The sequence below is a fragment of the Typha latifolia genome, chromosome 11 (assembly GCF_019914945.1).
Source record: "Typha latifolia isolate L0001 chromosome 11, TyphaL0001v2, whole genome shotgun sequence".
Taxonomy (NCBI): Eukaryota; Viridiplantae; Streptophyta; class Magnoliopsida; order Poales; family Typhaceae; genus Typha; species Typha latifolia.
In genome coordinates, this window is record NC_133096.1 from 1,875,486 (window position 1) to 1,895,419 (window position 19,934).

Here is a 19,934-nt window from a genome sequence, read left to right on the forward strand (position 1 = left end):
TATTATTGTATATCTGATTCTTTTATGTTTAAAGAGATTAATTATTATATGCCTAATATATAATTAGAATAAGGTTATCATCATTATATATATATATATATATATATATATATATATATATATATAATATAAACTTAGTTATTTAATAAAATATAATAATTTATTATATTTTACACCAATGAATTCTAAATGGGATAAACGACTAATATTATATTACTTAAATATTTTCAAACCCCGAACCTCTTATTTGAGACCCTTTGGACCCTCCTAGCGATGAATTAACACTCGGTTGATAATTGTAAGGGATACGTGTCTTCTAATCAGATGTGAGTAGTCTTATCCCCTACACGTCTTTCTCAAATTATGATATATTATATAATTATGTATATGCATATTTTGGCCTCCAACATGATTATCTAGAGATGATTTCAGTTGAGCATATTTTATCATACATTTGATTAGACTGATCTGAGATATAAGTATACTGGTGATATATAGAGATGATTGGAGATGAATAGACTATCTATACTTTTTATCGAGTTGATCTGTAGCATGAGTATGCATGTGATATACTAGTATGGGTATGTATGTGTTGAATACATGGTTGGAGACTACATTGCATATTTTTTCTCTTAACTCCTATTTCATCTAAATTTCTGTTATATATCGACTTATTATCGTACTAGATATATGCATATGATCTGTCATTTAGAAAGAAAGCATAAAATTCGATTGATAGAATAGTTGGTAGAAAGCATGAGGATTCTTGAGTGGGCGTAAGGGTCATGGTTGGAGACTACAAAGAACGCATTTGGCTGTTCGAACACGGTCGAGGTGCTTTTGAACACACGATGAGTAAATTGAGTCATAATATGATTTGTTTAGGGTTTTTGGATGATTGGCTAGCCTCCAAATATGTGGAAAAGTATCCTCTTTAGATTATTATTGATTAGAACTTATTTTTCATCTGGGCTTGAGCCATTTTCTCCCTTCTCCTTCCTCTCTTCTTAGAATTTAACCTGAGTTTTTATCTACGGCCGAGGTTAATCCTCTGTCGCTTCTCCCTCCTCCCTCTAGCGACCAGCCATACCTAGAAGCTTCATTCTCCCACCTCATCTAGTTTGAAGCACTCATCCATCCACCATACCCATATTCATATTTCGTAACCCTAACCACATATTCCACGTCCATCCCGTTATCTCTGAACTTTCAGTCATTATTTTCTATATAACTTTTGATCTACTCACATGATCAATGAGAGTCCAGTTGCGTTAGATTTCTAACTCATAGAGGAACAACATATATGAATCTTAGATCGTTCCAACAGTTGGATCGACCTTAATTACCTTTGCAAGTTCCATCCTAAGTTCTGTCCAGATTATTAAATCGGTTAGAAAATTATCTTCACTAAAGATGACTATAACACCCGTAGCCTACCTAGAGTTTGGTTCGCCACTGCCTACGGTGTGGGTTGCGGCCCACTCTATAGCCTACCATGAGCTAGTGGGGGGTTTGGTCTAACCCTTACCTAACTCTTTTCTTTCTTCTTAGAGAAGAAAACAAAGGAAGGAAAAGAAATGTCGCCGGCAATCATCGTCGCCAACGGCTGAGCAGTAACGCCTCCCCAAAGCCAACACGGTCAACTTAAGCTAAAAGTAAGGTCTACCAATCAGTTGAGGTGGTCGACGACGAGAAATAAGGGATTCTATGGCAAGCAGCCATAGAGGGTCCCACTTTGGGTCAAAAGGACTCAAAGCCCTCAATCTCGAATACCCACCTCTTTTATGCAAAGAGGGGAGTCAACCAAGGCTAGCGAGCGAGAACATCGCTACCGACGGTGGTTGCAAGCAACCCAAGGAATCGGCGGTCACCTCCCATGCAACCCATGGGTACCCAAATATGGCACTCACGACAAGAGAATAACACAACGAAAATTCTCAGACCAGTGGGCTATTGACCAGAAATCGTTGGCTGATGAACTCCTCCGACAAAGATAAAAGATAGTAAAGCTAGGATTTAACTATGATTTACCAAGAAAATAATTAAATTTTTATAAGGAAGGGTAGGGGACTAACCTGCGAATCAAATTAAGGGGTCAAATTGGTTTGGAGGTGCTCCGGTGGTTCGCAGCTTTAGTCAAATGCTTCGGCTCAAAATAGAGGAGAGAGAAAGTAAGGTGGAGGAAAGTTAGAAAAAAGCCAAGGCCCTAGTGTATGGGAGATAAAACGATGTCATTGCGCTGGATGACTAGTATTTTCGATCTATTGCTAATGATAATGTGTTGGATCTTACTATATTTTAGTCATATTGATGATTGTATATTTTATAATCTCATGTTTGATATTATTGTGTAGATGGCTATTGATAGGAGTAGGTTTTTTTTTTTTTTTTTTTTGGTGTGTGGATTATTAGGAAAGAGATGATATTGTTTCCTTACTAGATTATACCTTTTTTTTTTATTATTATAAAATCATTTTATTTGCTTGTGGTTTCTATTAGTTAGCAGAGCCATAGGACTTTTTCAACAACAAAAAAAACCATGACCAAAATTCAACTTCTTGTGCACCAAAAAGTAGAAAACCCAAAGATCCAAATGAGAAAACTAATACCCAACTCGTTTTTCTTGATCAAAATTTTAAAAGGCAAAGGAGAGCCTTGGTTTCCTTAACTCTTGCCTTCAATGAAATGTAGACCAAGATGATTACAACTTCTAGGAGAAAGAAAAGGTGGAAGAAGAGAAGAAAGTTTAGCCATATGGCAACTTGAGGAAGAGAAGGAAAGGAAGAGGAGATGAAAGGTTGACCGTTCATAAGCAACTACATTTTTGTTATAAGGTCCCACTTCACAGGTATATAAAGAGCTCATGTGCATTTGGAGGTATTTGATTGCTAAAAAATGTGGGAAGAATGTACTCACTTTATAGAACTTCTCTACTTTTAATGTTTGTTTGTAAAAATAAATTAAAGCTCTTACTTACCAAAAATAAGTTTTTATTTTTTGACTTTTTTTTCTTAAAAGAAGATATTCACTTTATTGAAGTGAGACACTATTAAATTTCAATTTCTAATAATCAAACACACGTTTGAGTAAATAAAAGGATTTTGACTTTTTAAAAATTGGTATTTGTTAACTCACTAATTACTCTAAAAGTTTAAGCTGTTAGAGAATGGTAGTTTTTATATTTTATATTTTAAAATTCTCCCTCACTTTTGAGCTGAATCATTTTGATCGGTCCAGGAAATGGATTTAATTTAAATGGGTAGAGTTTTATATTTTTAAGCAAAGGTGGGTATGACAGGATTTGAAACCCATGACCTTTGGCTATGCTACCATAAAACGAAATAAACTTTTGAAAAATTGGTTGAAAGATTGCATACCTTCAATTGATAAGTTGAATATAATTTATACGGATTTACAAGAAAATCAAAAAATAAGTAAAATGGCATATCTCTAAAGTTAGAAAGTTACAACAGTGAAAAACTTTTAGAGATGGTGCTTCTATCGAAAACACCAATCTTGGATCATAGAGAATCAAACCGAGACTTGGCCAATGGTTTTGTCAAAACATCAGTGACTTGATCGTGTGTGGAGACATGAGCAACGTGGAGAGATCCATTTGCCACCTTATCTCTAACAAAATGATAATCGAGAGCAATGTGCTTCATCCGAGAGTGAAAAACTGGATTAGCACATAAGTATGTTGCATCAAGATTATCACAGAATAAACGAAGAGATTGACCAAGTGTAAACCCAATTCAGTGAGAAGATTAGTGAGCCATGATACTTCAGTAGTTATTGAAGCAATCGCACAATATTCAGCTTCGGTGGAAGAGTGAGCAATAGTTCGTTGCTTCTTTGAGCACCAAGAGATGGGGTTACTACCAAGAAAAATAACATAAGCTGAAATGGAGTTGTAGTCATCACGATTTCCTGCCCAGTTGGCATCAGAATAAGTAGTGAGAATGAGAGATCGAGAATGCCGAAGGAGAAGACCATGATAGATGGTGTGCTTGAGATAACGCAAAAGATGCTTGGTGGCTGTCCAATACATTTGAGTTGGAGAGTGCATGTATTGTGCAAGCTTGTTCATGACATAGGCAATATCAAGACGTGAAAGAGAGAGATACTACATGCCATCAATGAGGCTCTGATAGGTTGTCGCGTCAGCGAGAGGTGAACCATCATTGAGAAGAAGCTTAGTGGTGGTACTCATTGGTGTGATTGACTCCTTCATACCCTCCATTTTAAAACGCTCAAGAAGATCTCATATGTACTTATGTTGAGAGAGAAGCAAGCCTTAAGCGGTAGAAATGACCTCAACTCCCAATAAATAATGTAGACGTCCCATGTCTTTTATGAAAAAACAATGAGATAATGCATTAACAAAATCCTGAATGAATGAGGTTGTCATCCACATAAATCAAGAGATAAGCCATGATAGACTTGTTAGTGTAAATAAACAAGGACGTGTCTGATTTTGAATTAATAAATCCAAATGAGAGGATAAAAGTCTTCAACTTATGAAACCAAGCACGAGGCGCTTGCTTTAACTTGTAAAGAGCTGTATGGAGGTGACAAATATGACTTGGCCGAGACTTATCAACGAATCCCGAAGGTTTTGACATGTAATGTAAAACTCTTAAGACAAGTGACCATGGAGGAAAGCATTGTTAACATCTAATTGATTGACAGTCCATCCACGAGTAAGAGCAAGTGAAAGAACAAGCTGAATTGTGGTTGGCTTAATCACTGGGCTAACGGTTTCATGGTAGTCAATGCCCGACCGTTGGTGGAACCCTTTCGCAACAAGGCGAGCTTTATAACGATCAATACTACCATTAGGATGTCTTTTTATTCGAAATACCTATTTGCAACCACTGATATTTTGGGAGGGGTGACGAGGAAGCAACTCCCAAGTTCCATTCTTGATGAGAGCATTGAGCTCATCACACATGGCTTCTCTCCACTTGGGATGTTTAATGGCTTGAGTAGCTGAAGTATGCTCAAGAGGGATGGGAAGGGAGTGTTTGGTGGTATGGTAGAGGCACGGATAGAATTTGTTGAAATCTTTGGGCTTGGTGATATTATTTTTGGAGCGAGTTGTCATGGTATGGGTGGGAAGAGGTTCATGAACAATCTCATTGGATGGAGGAGCATACCTTGGGAGCGTCTCATTTAATGGTGAAGTAAAATATGTGCCAGAAGTAGTATTCATAATGTTGAGGTCAACAACTGATGGGATGCCAACAGGTTGCATGGTGTCTGAGGAGATAGGAGAACTAAATGACTCAACTTGACAAATAGGAGATTTTGAAGGAGAGGTAGTTGTATGACCATCATGAGAAGCATGCAATTGAGAAGATGGTTGACTATGTTCAAGTGAGCTAGAAGATGGATTAGATGAAGTACCGACATTTTCATGATTTGAGATGCAGTTATTTAGAGGATATTTGTTTGATTGAGTCCTAAGATCATGGAGAGTTATTAGTGGAGCAGAAGATGAAATTATAGAAGAGAAAGATGGTAAGGAACTGGCATTTTAGTGAGACAAATTGGCAAATTATGGGAATGAGATGTGAGAGAATTAAGGGAAGAAGAGACAGCTGCCCATTTAGAAAGAGTGTAGGAATTAATTTTGTCACAATTAGTAAAGACAAACAAAGAAAGAAATTTGTCTTCAACAAATTGGACATGACGAGAGAAATAAATTTTGTAATCAATGGGTTCAAAGCAAAGGTAAGAATTATGAAGATTCGAATATCCCAAAAATATACAAGATTTAGAATGTTATTTCAACTTGTGATTGGTATAGGGACGAAGCCACGGATAACAAAGACAGCCAAAAATTCGTAAATTAGAATAATTTGACTTGGTGTGAAAGAGAGATTCAAATGGAGATTTATTATTTAGAATTTGAGTTGGGAGTCTATTTATGGGATAGATGGCAGCTTGAAAAGCATAGGACCAAAGAGATAAAGGAAGAGATGCACGATGAAGGAGAGTCAGACCAGTTTTGACTACATGTCGATGACGACGTTCAGCGGAAGCAACATGTTGTGGAGTGTATGGAGGAGAAATCAAGTGTTGAATGACATGAGTTTGAAACATGGTTTTTAAACCTTGGTATTCTTTTCCTCCATCAGAATAAATTGTGTTAATAGATGTTTGAAAAAACTTTTCAAACATGGTTTAGTATTTGAGAAAGATGGAAAAAATATCTGATTTGTTTGCCATGGGAAATAACCATGAATACTTTGTAAAATAATTAACAAAGATAACATAGTATGAAAAGCCATCCATTGAACGAATTGAGCAGAGCCCCCGGGACATCTGTGTAAACAAGATCCAAAGGACCACGACTTTTTAAAGTTGTGTTAAGGACCATATCTGAAACGATCCATCTAAAGGATAGTTATGACAATTTAGGTGAAGGTAGCCTCTCGTGAGTTAGGATTCTAATGGCTCTGATTTCACATAAATCGGATATCAGGAAGAAAAGATAAAAATAAAATAGTAGAGATAGGTCAGGGAGGGCAGAATGGTAATTTTCGACGTTGTAGCGGTCGTCGGAGGGTGGTGGACGGCCAAGGGTAGTGATGGATGGCCGTGTAGTAGGGTGGCTGCTGGAGGTAGAAGGTGGCTAGGGTTTGAAAGCTTGAAGGGAATCTACGATTATGATCTACTCCTATGAAGATAAAGACAATCCAACGGTTAATGTAAAAAGATAAGGACGGGAATAATAACTGTTAAACTCATATTTCTCTCAATTCAATTCCATATATTTATTAATACATGTCTACTCCTATTTATATAACTAAAAATTTATAGCAGATTAGATCCACATGCGGATTATCCGATTTATTTGAAATTCAAACAACAAGATAAAACTAGCTAACTAACTAAATCAGCATTCTTTATCTTTCACGGATTAATCCTTCATTTTGCGGTAGATAGATTCTGAATCTGGAGATGTCGTGAATACCAAATTGTAGATCTGGAGTGGTGATCTTATCTAGCTGGTTTGATATTATTTGGACGTCTGTAGAATATTCTACAAATATTTTTTTCGAAACTGCGCAGAGTTAGATTTAGCTAATTAAATAAAATCCTAACCTTCTAACTAAATCAAATAAGCAAATAAGATAACTAAACTCAATCTATTGAGTCTATTCTCCCCTTGATGTGATCCGATCTGACCTGGTTCGCATCAATCCACCACGCTTCCGACCACCTTGTCCTCAAGGTGTTCATGGTGATTTCCAAACCTTCGTTCGCTCTCAAACTTTATGTCCTCCATCTTCATGTGGGTCTCGTCTACCATAAGGAAGAGGGGCCCATGGTGGGCGCTGCTCTAGGGCCCATTGTTTTGAGCCATAGTCCGTCCTAGCCATGGGTGGCTTGAGCCAAGGTCTTAGCACATGAGGTTTAGGCCATGGCTCAAGTGCAACAAGTCCAAGGAAGGTGTTGACGATGGTAGCTTGGACTGAAAGTGCCTGGATCACCATCAGTGGAAAACTAGGGTTTCGACCTTTATTTTCCACCTCGACTGGGGAAGATGACAATGAGGCTGTCGCTAGGGGCTGCTCCGGCGTTGCTACAATGGAGGGCTCGATCTGCAAGGATGAAGGGTGCTCTACTACAACCGGAGAAGGAATGGTTGCCATGGTTTGGATGGTCTCCACGGTTTCACCATTATTAGTGCTTGGCGGTGGAGGTGGTGCATGTTCCATAGTGGTCGGCGGTGTAGGTGGTGCGAGGTGGAGGGCGGCTAGTAAGGCCTCCATCAAGGCCTGGATCGAGTCTTTGAGGGCGGTTTGGATCGTCACATTCTCCTTTGCGTTCTTCTTCAACTCGATCAACAATGTTTTAAAAAAAGATTTTGCCCACGCCGGTGGCTCCTCGTTGATAATTGTTGGGATTGGAGGGGGTGCCAGATCAACTCCCACAGGAATAGAGATGAGATCATGGTCCTCTATGGTCGATGCCTCCTCGTTGACCTTGGAATGCGTGTTAACTATCTTTCGAGGAACATTGACTCTAATACCAATGTTACGGACGGATCGTTCCAGATCTGGTCCGTAACAAGTTGAAATACCAAACGAAAGTTTATGGCTTTTATTGCACTAACAGGAATCACAAAAAGAAAACTTGGACTGACTTGACATAGGAAGTTGATTTTTAGAAATAATATTACTAAGAATTTTTAACGATAGATGACCAAGCCTATCATGCCAATGATTAAGAGAAGTCTTGATACCGGTGCGAGCTTGCTTTGTCCCTATCGTTGCATCCCCTAACATACGAGGCCACTCGTACACATTATTCTTGCTCCGTCCGCGAGCGAGAGGTGCTCCTATGGTTAGATCCTTCACACAAAAGAAAGATGGAAAAAAAAATTCAACGAAGGTCTTATTGGTCTTGCAAAATTATGATATAGAAATTAAGTTTTGTTGCATGGAGGGAACACACGACATTGGAAAGTGAGAGTGTATTAGCAGGAGTGGAGAGAATAGAATTGCTAGTATGAGTGATATTCAAACCTGTACCAGCACCAATGATAATGTCATATGGACCTTCATATTGTTGGTGAATAGAGTGGTTGCTCAAATCACTCTATTAGCCAGTAGGGGGAAGAGTTGCCGCTAGTAATTGTGTGATTAGCAGTACGAAGGTGTTGCTGCATGAGCTTTTTGGCAGTATAACATTGTCTTGCTGTATGTCCATGTTTCTTACAAAACTGACATATGACATTGAACTTCTTGTCTATATTGTTTCCTTGATCGTTGGCACATTGCCTTTGATTGTCTCTTTTTTCCAATTGAAACTAGTTTCCATTTTTGGATTGAGAGAGATGAGTATTATTGACAGTGAGCAAAGGAATACCAGATGAGCGACTTTCTTTGCATTTGAGGAATGATTCATACTTGACAAGTTTGTCGTATAATTCCTCAAAACTAATAACGGTGTCACAAGCTCGAACGACGGCATAGATTTATTTAAATTCAGAGCCAACACCATTAAGAGTATGAATAATGAGATTTGCATCCTTCACTGGTTCTCCAATTAGAGCCAGTTCATCTACTGAAAAACACCCCTAGACACACGTATGTATCTAAACACTAGGCAATGATCTCGCTCGTTCGCTTAAGTAAAAATTGGAAGAAATATTAAAAACGAAAGCAGAGATGAACACCAAGATTTTAACGTGGAAAAACCCAAGCGGGAAAAAACCACGGATCCAAACTCGGATCAAAACCAATCACTAGAATAGTAGCAGTTACAAGACTGACTCACAAAACAACCCGTCGATCCAAACGACTTTGTTCCTCTCAGTCTTGATCATTAGAACCCACGATTCACTGCTTCTTGTGATTGAAGTTCAATCTCAGTAGCCCTCGAGATTGATCTTTCGTCTAGATCGCCCTTAAGACGAAAGATTAAATTCTTGTAGATGAGTGGAACCTTGTTCATTGAAGAGCCGATGTAGCCTCAAGAAATTTCCTTCAATGATCCTTCTTCCACTACCCTTAAGATAGGGCATCATAATCCTTATATATGATCTCCAAGATAGAGCCAAATCCAAGTATTATCTGTACTCACGAAAGTACAAGATATACCCAAATCCAAATTTTATCCGTACTTACGAAAGTACAAGATAGAGCCAAATCCTAATCTTATCCGTACTCACGAAAGTACAAGATAGAGTCAAATCCGAGTCTTATCCGTACTCACGAAAGTTCAATATTCTTAAACTTTGTTAGTGCGTTCGAACGGGCTCGAGTGCGTTTGAACACGACAACTTGAATTCTTCAGGTTGCGTTCGAACGCGTTTGTGAATGCAGCTCTCGGTCTGTGTGAACGCAGTACCCGTGTTCGAACGCGTTTGTGAACGTGGCTCTCTATCTGTGTGAACGTAGTACCCGCGTTCGAACGCGTTTGTGAACGCGGCTCTCTGTCTGTGTGAACGCAATACCCGCGTTCGAACGCATTTGTGAACGCAGTGTGAACTCGACGGCTTTTCTCTAATAATCTTGTAATTCTTCAAACCAGAGATATTCTAGACTTGTGTAAAGCTCATATATATGAAAAAATATACTTAGAATATTTTGTACACAATTGCCAACAAATAAAAACCTAACATCTACAATACCTCTTATCTCAGCGAGATAATCAGAAACCGATTTTGAGCCATGACTTATGAGTGTGAGCTGCTCGATTAACCCCATGGTTCGTGATGAGAAAGCATTAGCATAAAGTTTCATGAGACGGTTCCATGCTTCAGCTAAAGATTTTGAACATTGAACTAAAGGAATCACACGATGTGCGAGAGAGGAGATGATGCCATGCAAAATAAGTTTATATTGCCTTTATCAAAGCATATAATTAAGATTTAAAATAGATTTACCATTCACTTCAATTATCTCAGGAGGACAAGGCTTGGATCCATCAACATATTCAAGCAAGTCATACCCAAAGAGAAGAGAGTCAAACTGAGCTTGCCAAGAGGGGTAGTTTGAGGGAGTAAGTTCGACATTGAGTTAGAGAGCCATTGATAGAGATAAGATTGTTGTAAACAAGAGAAGATGAGATAATGATTGTTGTGTGATTTTGGTTGAGAATAGAAGTGGTTGTACCATCTTCGGCCATTGCAGGAGAAAAAAAAATTGATGAGAAAACTTCAGAATCAGACTTATGAGAGCAAAATATGCTCTGATACCATGTTAACTCACTAATTACTCTAAAAGTTTAAGCTGTTAGAGAACGATAGTTTTTATATTTTATATTCTAACAGTATTTTAGAAAACAATTGCTTTATAATAAGAAAAAAAATACCTCTAAAGTCCCAAAAAAGGTTAAATTATATAAATAATTATATTAAACCTCTCAAACCATTGTTTCTTTTCATGTAAACCAGTCATTTATGTTTGGAAAATTTATGAAAAAAAAACAGCGGATGTTTATCTTTATTATCATTTAGATAAAAATAATAATTTTGCCAATTCAATTAAGTTTCAACTATGATTAATAAAGTTAGTTGCCAAATGATATTTATGAAATACTCTAATAATTTAAACAAAAATTTTGATGTTTAAAGAATATAAAGACAATTATGATACTTTCCACTGTAATTTAATTCTAAAGCTAAGACAATTATGTCAATTATAGATGCATCTAATCTGGAGATTACTAATCAAATTCTCTGTCCATTTATGCACAAGACTAAGAATTTAATACACATAAGATAATCTGTATAAAAACAACAAGAACAGTATAATAAGTATTACATTGGTAATTAATAAGCATTAGATTAGCAATCAATAAGGATGAATTAATGATATATTTTTCTTTATGTACTTTGGACAAAAATAGCTTCAACCTCTTAAACTTTGTTTGTATAAGATATCTCTCTATATTTATGACTAAATTGTAAATACAAACATTATAAATATAGATGATAAAATGACTTAAATCACTTTGTAATTGTTAAAAGAGAAAAATGATTTAGTTAGGATTCGAGATTTTTAGCTACGTGTAATCATGGTGTTAATTTTATTTCTCTAGCAACTTTTAGCTATATTAGTATTTTATATTATATATTATATATAATTATTTTTAATTTTATATGTTAAAAATGCTAGATCGTCTTACTGTTCACATACGCTCACATACTACCAAAACACTATGTGGTGGAATGACCGAACGCCCCAACTACATACCATAAAGTTGGTGGAAACTCATCTCCTGCTAAGGGCCCGATGCTTCTATTTATTCAATCTCCTCAGTTTTAATTGACTCGAGACTTTTTATTATTATATTGATTTTATTTACATTGTGATCGCCTTTTAATATATTGATAAATTATATATTCCGAGAGAAAATTTATGATAGATTACAAATATAAAATAAAACTTTAAAGGGGGCTTAATTGATCTTTTGTTATAACTAGTTGTTAAATTTTGTATATGAATGGAAATTTAACATATGTAGCTTAGTTAAAAGTGTAGGATGGAAGAGTAATACAAAACAAAGCGGGGTTAATTTTATATCAAAATACATGAGAAAAATGTATTTAAAGTTTTTGAAAAAGTAAAGACAATTGTGATATTTTTCCCTTGGTCGTCTAATCATATAAAATCATGTCAATTTTAGAAGCATTTATTCTAGCTATTACTGACCTAATATTCTCCATTTAAGCACAGGGCTTAGAATTTAATACACATAAGATAATCTCTATAAAGAGTTAAAGACACCAATAATAGTATAATAAGTATTAGCAATTAATAGGGATGAATTAAGGATATAATTGTTAGTTACCTGTTCTTTATGCCAAGAGCAGTTGGGATCTCCTAATCAACCAGTACTTTCAAGTTTCAATCATCACTGTCAAACTCTAAAATCCAACGGCCAGAAATAATTTTTCGGATGTTTAACAATAAGCGTGCACGTGACTTCCGCACGTGCCAAGGGAATCCGATTCCCTCACCTCCCGGCATCGCGCCCGTCCATTTCCAGATGGACGGCAGTTCATATGTCTCCTCGCTCACGTGCGACTGGGATGGCCTCCTTCCGCACGTGCTCATCTTCTCTCTATAAAATGCCTAGCCGCCTCTCTCTCTCCCTCAAACGGCAATTTTAGCGGAGGAAAGAGAAGGAATAAATAAGAGAAGCCTCTCTTTCCCGTTCCTCCAAAACCCTAGCGAGATCGGAGGAGGGCATAGAAGAGGCGAGCGGATCCGATCCCCTCTTCCGACTCCGATCCCTTGTCGATCCAGAAGAAGAGGTCTGTTTCAATCGATCGCTTGGGTCTCCCCTCGTGACAGTGGATCTCGACTAGATACCTTTTGATCCGAGAGATCTCTTCGTCTAAATGGCGGATCAGCAGCAGAACTCGGCCGCGTCGCCTCCCTCCGCCCAAGTGGTAAGGCGTAGATATGGATTGGCTCGTTTTGGCATTGTTGGTTCAGGTTTTTCGAAGGCGTTTGGGTATTTTTTGGATTCTGGGTTGATTCGGTGTTATGGATTAGGTTGGGAATGCGTTCGTTCACCAGTACTATCATATACTTCACCAGTCGCCGGAGTTGGTGTACCGGTTCTACCAGGAGAGCAGCAAGCTCGGCCGCCCGGAGGAGCATGGTGGTATGAGCTCGCTCACCACTTTGGAGGTAAGTAAGACCCACGGTTTTTGGAGTCTAAGAAAGTTGCGATCTTGGGACTGGAAAAGTTTGTCCTGGTTCAAAATTGTATACTGGTCTAATTTCTAGTTTCGTTTTGGTTGACGGGAACTAGGCGATCAATGAGAAGATACTGTCCATGGACTTTGTTAGAGCGGAGATAAAGACGGTTGGCGCCCAAGAGTCACTTGGTGGTGGGGTAATTGTCCTGGTGACGGGGCACCTCACTGGGAAGGACAATGTCAAGAGGGATTTCACCCAGTCTTTCTTCCTGGCTCCCCAAGACAAAGGCTACTTTGTCCTCAATGACATGTTCCGATATATCGGGGAGGATGAGCAGGATGATCACCAAGAGGGGGACGAGATCTTGGCAAATGGCACTGGTGCGCCTCTGTTACCGGAGCAGGGTCTGTTTTGAAAGCTCTTGATATGTTGCCTAAGTTTACTTATTCTGGCTAAGTTTATTATTGTTATTCTCTTTTTTTGTTTTGTTTTATTGCTGCTTTGCTGCAGATTCCCCTCCTGAACAGGAGCAGCTTGGACTGGAAAATGCAGTGCCAGAACTGGAAGAGGAGGAAGCGAATGAGGAGGAAGTTTATAATCCATCAGACAATGAAGAGAAGTCAGTCGTGGAGGAGGAAACACAGGTTGCTGATGTCATAGATGAAGCTCCAAGCCTTACTCATGCAGTTGTGGCTGACTCAAGTGCTCCAGCATCCCATGAGGAGGCGCCAAAAAAATCATATGCTTCCATTGTACGTGTATTAAAGCAGAATAATTTTGCTTTTTCCATGTTGCCAGTGTCTTATCACATGCTTACATGCTTTTACTGGGAAAATAAAAGGACTTGCTAACAAGTTGAAGCTTGATTTTGCGAGATTGAGAGATTCTTTGGGGAGTGAAGCTTTTATGCTCTTATATTTTGCATGTTTATAAGTTCTTCAAATAGTCAATTACAACTCCTGTGCCTGTTGATTTAGATTATGACATTTATGCTATGGAAGATATGCAAAACCAACAGTACATGTACTGAAATATATATACTGGTTACTAATCATTCAGAAGATAATAAGATTTAATAGCTGGATAAGTAACTTCTATCTGTTAATTGTTACATCATTTTTACTGGTTAAAAGATTTCATGGTTGAAATGATTACTATTAGTGCAACTGTACTTTTATCGTACATTGATACATACAAGCAGGCTATACTGACACATGTAAGAGGCATGATGCTGTGAGTTTGTCTCCTAACGCCAAGCCACCTTGTCAGTAATAAAGTTGCAAGATTTCCCATTTGAAATGCATTTATGGTGGATGTATGGTCTTTCCATCTTGGGATTCTTGTACTTTGAGATTTTTGTCGGTTTCGCTAACTAAGGGACTATTGCCAAAATTATCTAGAATGTACTTATATATGACTATATTCATGCATATATTGTGCACAACTGGTAAATGATTAGGAAACACGATTAGTTTTATATGGTCTGCTTTTGTTTCTGGAATGGCAATAGAGTTTGAACACTATATGCATCTCTGCTGATAAATGGTCCATAGCATCAAGTTATAAATGTGCATGTCTCATTGTTTGAGAGTGTAAGTACAACATAACTTTTAAGGTCTTATATTTACTTCCTGTTGTGGTCCACTTGTGTAGGTGAAAGACATGAAGGACAATGCTGGCCCGTTAATAGTTCCAACACATCCTGCTAGGCCAGTGCATGTTAAGCCAGAAAGACAGGCAGTCCCTGCTCCGACTCCAGCTCCAGCCAATGATATTCCTGCTTCACTTTCTAGTACTGCTGAGGTCGGTAATGTTCAAGAGCCAGAAGGTAAGAATTTTTATAAAAATGCATCTAAAGCTTGTTAAGTTGGTATATCAAATGCCAACACTCACTATCGTTGTTTGTTTCTTCTCAGCTGATGGACATTCTATTTATGTAAAAAATCTGCCTCTAAATGCCATTCCTGCACAACTTGAGGAGGAATTCAAGAGGTTCGGAACCATCAAGCCTGATGGTATTCAAGTCAGAAGCCATAAGGTATATTTCCTATCTTATGTCAGCCTGTTTATGGAGAAGTTTTAATGAAGCTCTAAGAATGCTTGTAACCTGAAGAAGTTCCTTTTATGGAAATGCAGCTTCAAGGGTTCTGTTTTGGATTTGTGGAGTTTGAGGAGGCTAGTGCTGTCCAGAGTGCAATAGAGGTAAAGTTGAATATACTGGTTAATTTTACAATGCTATTGAGAAAACAAATAATTGACTGATATCTCGCTTGCTTAGATCTTCTAGTCCTTGTTGTACTGTAGCGTTCAACTATTCTCTTGTCATATAGCTGGGTTGAACATCACTAACTCTTAACATTTAATGCATTTTAAATCCATATCTTCTTTTTACTTTCTTCACGGTAATTTTATGGTCATGGATAATCCAACCGATGGATTAGATCTTTTGTGGGAGTTTTTTTAGGTAACAGTACATATGGTCTGAGTGCAAGGTAATTTCTCCTGTCTTGGGCAAAATTCCTGAATTTCTTAAATTGCAAGTTAAATTTAGAATTAAGCCACATCCTTAAATTGCTAGACTAGATATCCTTATGTTGTTTCAAACTAAATGTTTTACCAAACTCTGCTTTTGTATAAAGGTCTTGCAAGGTTAATGTTTAGGTTGTAAGCAGTGGAATATTGGAATCTATATTGACAATGAAACTTTGAGATCAAACTTATCCTATTAGAAAGTTTTTTTATTCCAGTTTTATCCATAGATTATCATTGCCCATTTCCCATATTAAGCTATAATTTTTCTTCTAGTCATACATAGAAGTATATGATATTGATTCATTGATATTTCATAGTTTAGTATTAGTTATACCTGAAGTTTTTAACCCTTGTCCATTTAGTATATGTAATTTATAATAGTTCTGTTTCCAGCGACCAAGTGATACACCAAACATTTTCAATTATGGAAAGTATTCATTCTATTTTTGCATCCTATAGTTGTTCAGTTACACTTCAACTTACGGAGCATGTTTATAACATCTATTAATAGACAATGTTTATAATATTTATTTTTGTTAACTTCAGCTTAACCCTTCCATGAAACATACTCAATTAGTCCAAACCATGTGCATATAGCGCTCCAGTGAGAATTCTACTGAATATCAATCTTAATGGTCACGGGGGGATTAAATCTATGACCTCTGTCATAGGTTGGTACAACACGACCATTAGACCAGAGTTGTCAGTCTAATTCGCTTTTTGTTGTTTGCCTATTCTTGAAACTCTAGATTCTTTTTCTTTTGTTATGTTGTATCAACGTGTCCAGTGCAATTTTCTAATGCTGCTCCTATGTTATAGTATCTACTTTCTAGGGTCACGAGAAATTTGACAATGTAAAAGTTTCATCCTTTGACCTGACAAAAGAACTATTTGGATGCATAGTACACTTCAAGTTAGTTAAACATGGATATGGAAATTAGAAAGTTTTCAGTTTGTTTGCCCTTCCCAACAGCACAATGAACTAGTTTAAAATTGACATATAGAACTAATTATCATTCAATGTGATGCTTGATCTATCATTTTGCTAGATTTTTTATCTGTATACATGTAATGTACATCTGATCATTTGGTGCCTGCTTTCTTGCTCCTGGTCAATAGAGTATGTTGGCTCTCCATCAGCAAGCCTTTATTTGATGCAATTTCTCAAGGCCATCCAGTGTTGACTAATGTAGTTTCAGTTTAAGGACATTAAATTATATTTAGTTGCCTATTTGTTAGTTGCAACTGCTGAGTTTCAGTTGTTTTGGTGATATCTGTACTGGAGGTGAAAAGAGCATGAACAACAATTCTTATACTATCAAAGCCAGATTGTATGCCTTGTTACCCCTTGTAGTGCTTGGGAGGGGCTCTGAATATAAACCCATGCTTTGCCTGCCTTTGGGGGCTGTTGAATGGCCTCACTAATGTGAGAATTAGTGCCTTGTGTAAGTTAAATAAGAATGTCTGCATTAGAAGGCAGAAATTCATTAAATAGGTGATATTGTTATGTTAAATAGCAAAATCATATAAAACTTTGATAAGATCTAGCTCTCCCTACGATATTACATCATATTAAGGTGTTTATGTTGATAATCTTAGTCACCATCACATTGTTAATCTTTATATCTTTATTTTGAAAAATCATATATGTAAGATGATTTTCCTTGCGAAGTTATAGTGTTGACACATGATCTCAAGTTCTCTACATCTGGGACTATTACCTAACAAGATCGACAATATTATTTGATTTTTAGAAAATTATTAATGCTTTTGTATGTTGTCGGGCATGTTATGAACCTGGCAATTTCTATTGAATCACTTTTATCCTAGTTAACTACCCTATTGAAAAAATCAACAAACATGACCAAGTCGGCCCCAGTTTTCTCAGAAATAATGCATTTTTTGGCTAGTTTTGATCAGTCGAGCCAATATTTGATAATTTCCATCAGTTTTTGTTTAATGTCAGACTGAACCTTTTCTTTCTAAACTATAAAATAAATGTAATAGCCAATCATTTTGACCAATTCTATCATCAGCGAGAGGTCAATGGAAACAGTTATAAGGGGCCACATCAGTCATTTGCATACTACTGTGGAACCTGTGATTGCATGAAAAAAATTTGTCAATCTGCAGAAATATATGTTGTTATGAAACATTTTAGATGTAGTCGGAGGGATCTAAACCATCAAGTCCCAGTGTGTCTTGATCTCATGTGGCAAGTGGTAGAGAACATTTGCACTTTGGGATCATAGTAAGTGGAAGTTTACACAAGGAACAAACAGATGTTTTGGGTAATTGAACAGCCCATTCTCAACTAAAATTAGTTAAACTTGATGATCTTTGATAAGGTTGAGAAAAATGGCAATTTGTTATCCATTGTAAGTAGTGAAATATTAGATGACTTCAATCTAATAGAAGATGACTCAAGTACAGAGTCTATTTTGTAGTGGGTGATGATGGTAGGAAACGCCATTATTGTATGATTGAGACTTTGAGATTACATGAAAATCTTACTGGTTCTTGTTCAAGTACTTTTACAGGCATCCTGTTTATGTACGACATACAGAAACCGAAAGCAAATATTATAGTTGATAGGTAAAAGCCTAAATGTAGTATATACACATAATCACTTCCTTCAAAACAATAGACTAGATAGACATCCCTACAGTCCACTTCAGGGAAAGAGGACACATGGAGATTTTTTTCGAAGTGATGGTATGGTTTGATGTTTCATCATATTTGAAACAGTACCAGCCAAATTTGCTGAGAAGTATGGACAAAATTTATTGACCCAAGACTTAAAAAAAGCATGCTGGTTTTGACCTTTGTTTCAGACTGCTATCAGATGAACCAATCCATTTTGGCCCAAGATTTATGTTTTCTCTATGGGTCAAAACTGAAACTAACTGAAACATCAAACGATTGTTTAATCTTTTGTCACCATGGTGAGTTTGTGGGTTTGGTTATAGTTATCTTCAATATAAATATACTAAGATATCAGCTGGTGAAAACAAGTGGTAATGCCACTGATTTGCATGATATTTTGTTATAGGCATGCTACTTTTTTTTTCATACACTTTTTAGTGGTTTATGATACATTTCTTGGTGGATGTTTGAGTTGCTAAGAGTTCTGTGTATATATTAAATATATTGCAAGCAGATAGAGGCCAGTAAAAACAATTAGTCATGTCTCTGATTTACATTTTCTTTTATAAATAGCATGTTACTTTCCTTCCATATACTTTTAGTGGTTCATGATGAGTTTGGTCCACTATTTCAGGCTTCTCCTATAATGATAGGTGGTCGTCAAGCTTATGTCGAGGAAAAGAGGACCACTGGTTCACGAGGCAAGTTTGGCAGTTACAATTTTTTACTAAAATTGCTGTATGGTCATCTCATTTACACAGTAATAATTGCTATTTTGGTTTATTATCATGACTATTGTTTGTATGAAGTTAAAAACAAATTGGATGTAGCAATAGTAGTATCATCATATTTCCATACAGTGGCTATCTAGGCGCATGCTATTTCTGGTTGTGCTGCATGTTCTCCATGGTCAAAACTTTTAATCCATTAGCTGCACTGACGAAAATTATTGATTTCCAATATAACGAACTAGTAATTGTCTTCTTCAGTTAGCAACAGAGGAAGGTTCGTACCAGGTAGAGGGAGTGGCTTCCGGAATGATGGCATGAGAGGAGGGCGTGGTTACTATGGTGGTGGGAGGGGTTATGGTAGGGGGGAGTTCCATAGCAGACCAGATTTTGGAAACAGAGGTGGTGGTAGGGGTGGCTCTTCAAACCGTGGAGGGGATGTAGGTTATCAGAGGGTTGATCACACAGCAACCGCTGGTGGTCGTGGTAATCGACCTGCACCACTGGCTGCCAATGTGGATCCTAAACAGTGAATAACGTAGATTATATGCATCAGAGAGCACCTTTTTCCATCCATTGTTCCAGCGTAAGAATATCAAAGATTTTCCTACATTTTGTGAGATTTCTCCTCTCTTTACCCAATATTTTTTGCAAGCGGTGAAAGACATTGTTGCAACTGGTTGTTTTGGTTTTTGTAGAATATACATGTTGGAATGTAGCTCAAGTATCGTTGCTCTTTTACAAACTACTGACTTTTGCCCAGTTTTCTGACATCTAAGTAGTCGTTCTGATTTTGTTACACCAATAATATTTCTTTCCTCATTTTTTTTGGCAGCTGGATTAATTGTATAAG

The 19,934-nt window shown here is 37.2% G+C and overlaps 1 protein-coding gene across 2 annotated transcripts; it reads left to right on the plus strand.

Annotated features, from left to right (window-relative positions):
- The first annotated feature begins 12,622 nt into the window (after nucleotides 1-12,622).
- LOC140797833 (nuclear transport factor 2-like) lies at nucleotides 12,623-19,826 on the plus strand. 2 transcript variants are annotated; one of them, XM_073151511.1, is made up of 9 exons: nucleotides 12,623-12,919; nucleotides 13,026-13,163; nucleotides 13,288-13,579; nucleotides 13,686-13,927; nucleotides 14,829-15,003; nucleotides 15,092-15,213; nucleotides 15,312-15,377; nucleotides 18,988-19,054; nucleotides 19,343-19,826. In XM_073151511.1, the coding sequence occupies exons 1-9, from the start codon at nucleotides 12,869-12,871 to the stop codon at nucleotides 19,612-19,614; spliced, it is 1,425 nt and encodes a 474-aa protein (XP_073007612.1). In that variant the 5' UTR covers nucleotides 12,623-12,868; the 3' UTR covers nucleotides 19,615-19,826. The 2 variants fall into 2 exon arrangements, with proteins under 2 accessions (XP_073007612.1, XP_073007613.1); XM_073151512.1 differs by having other exon boundaries at nucleotides 13,288-13,555.
- Nucleotides 19,827-19,934: the final 108 nt, after the last annotated feature.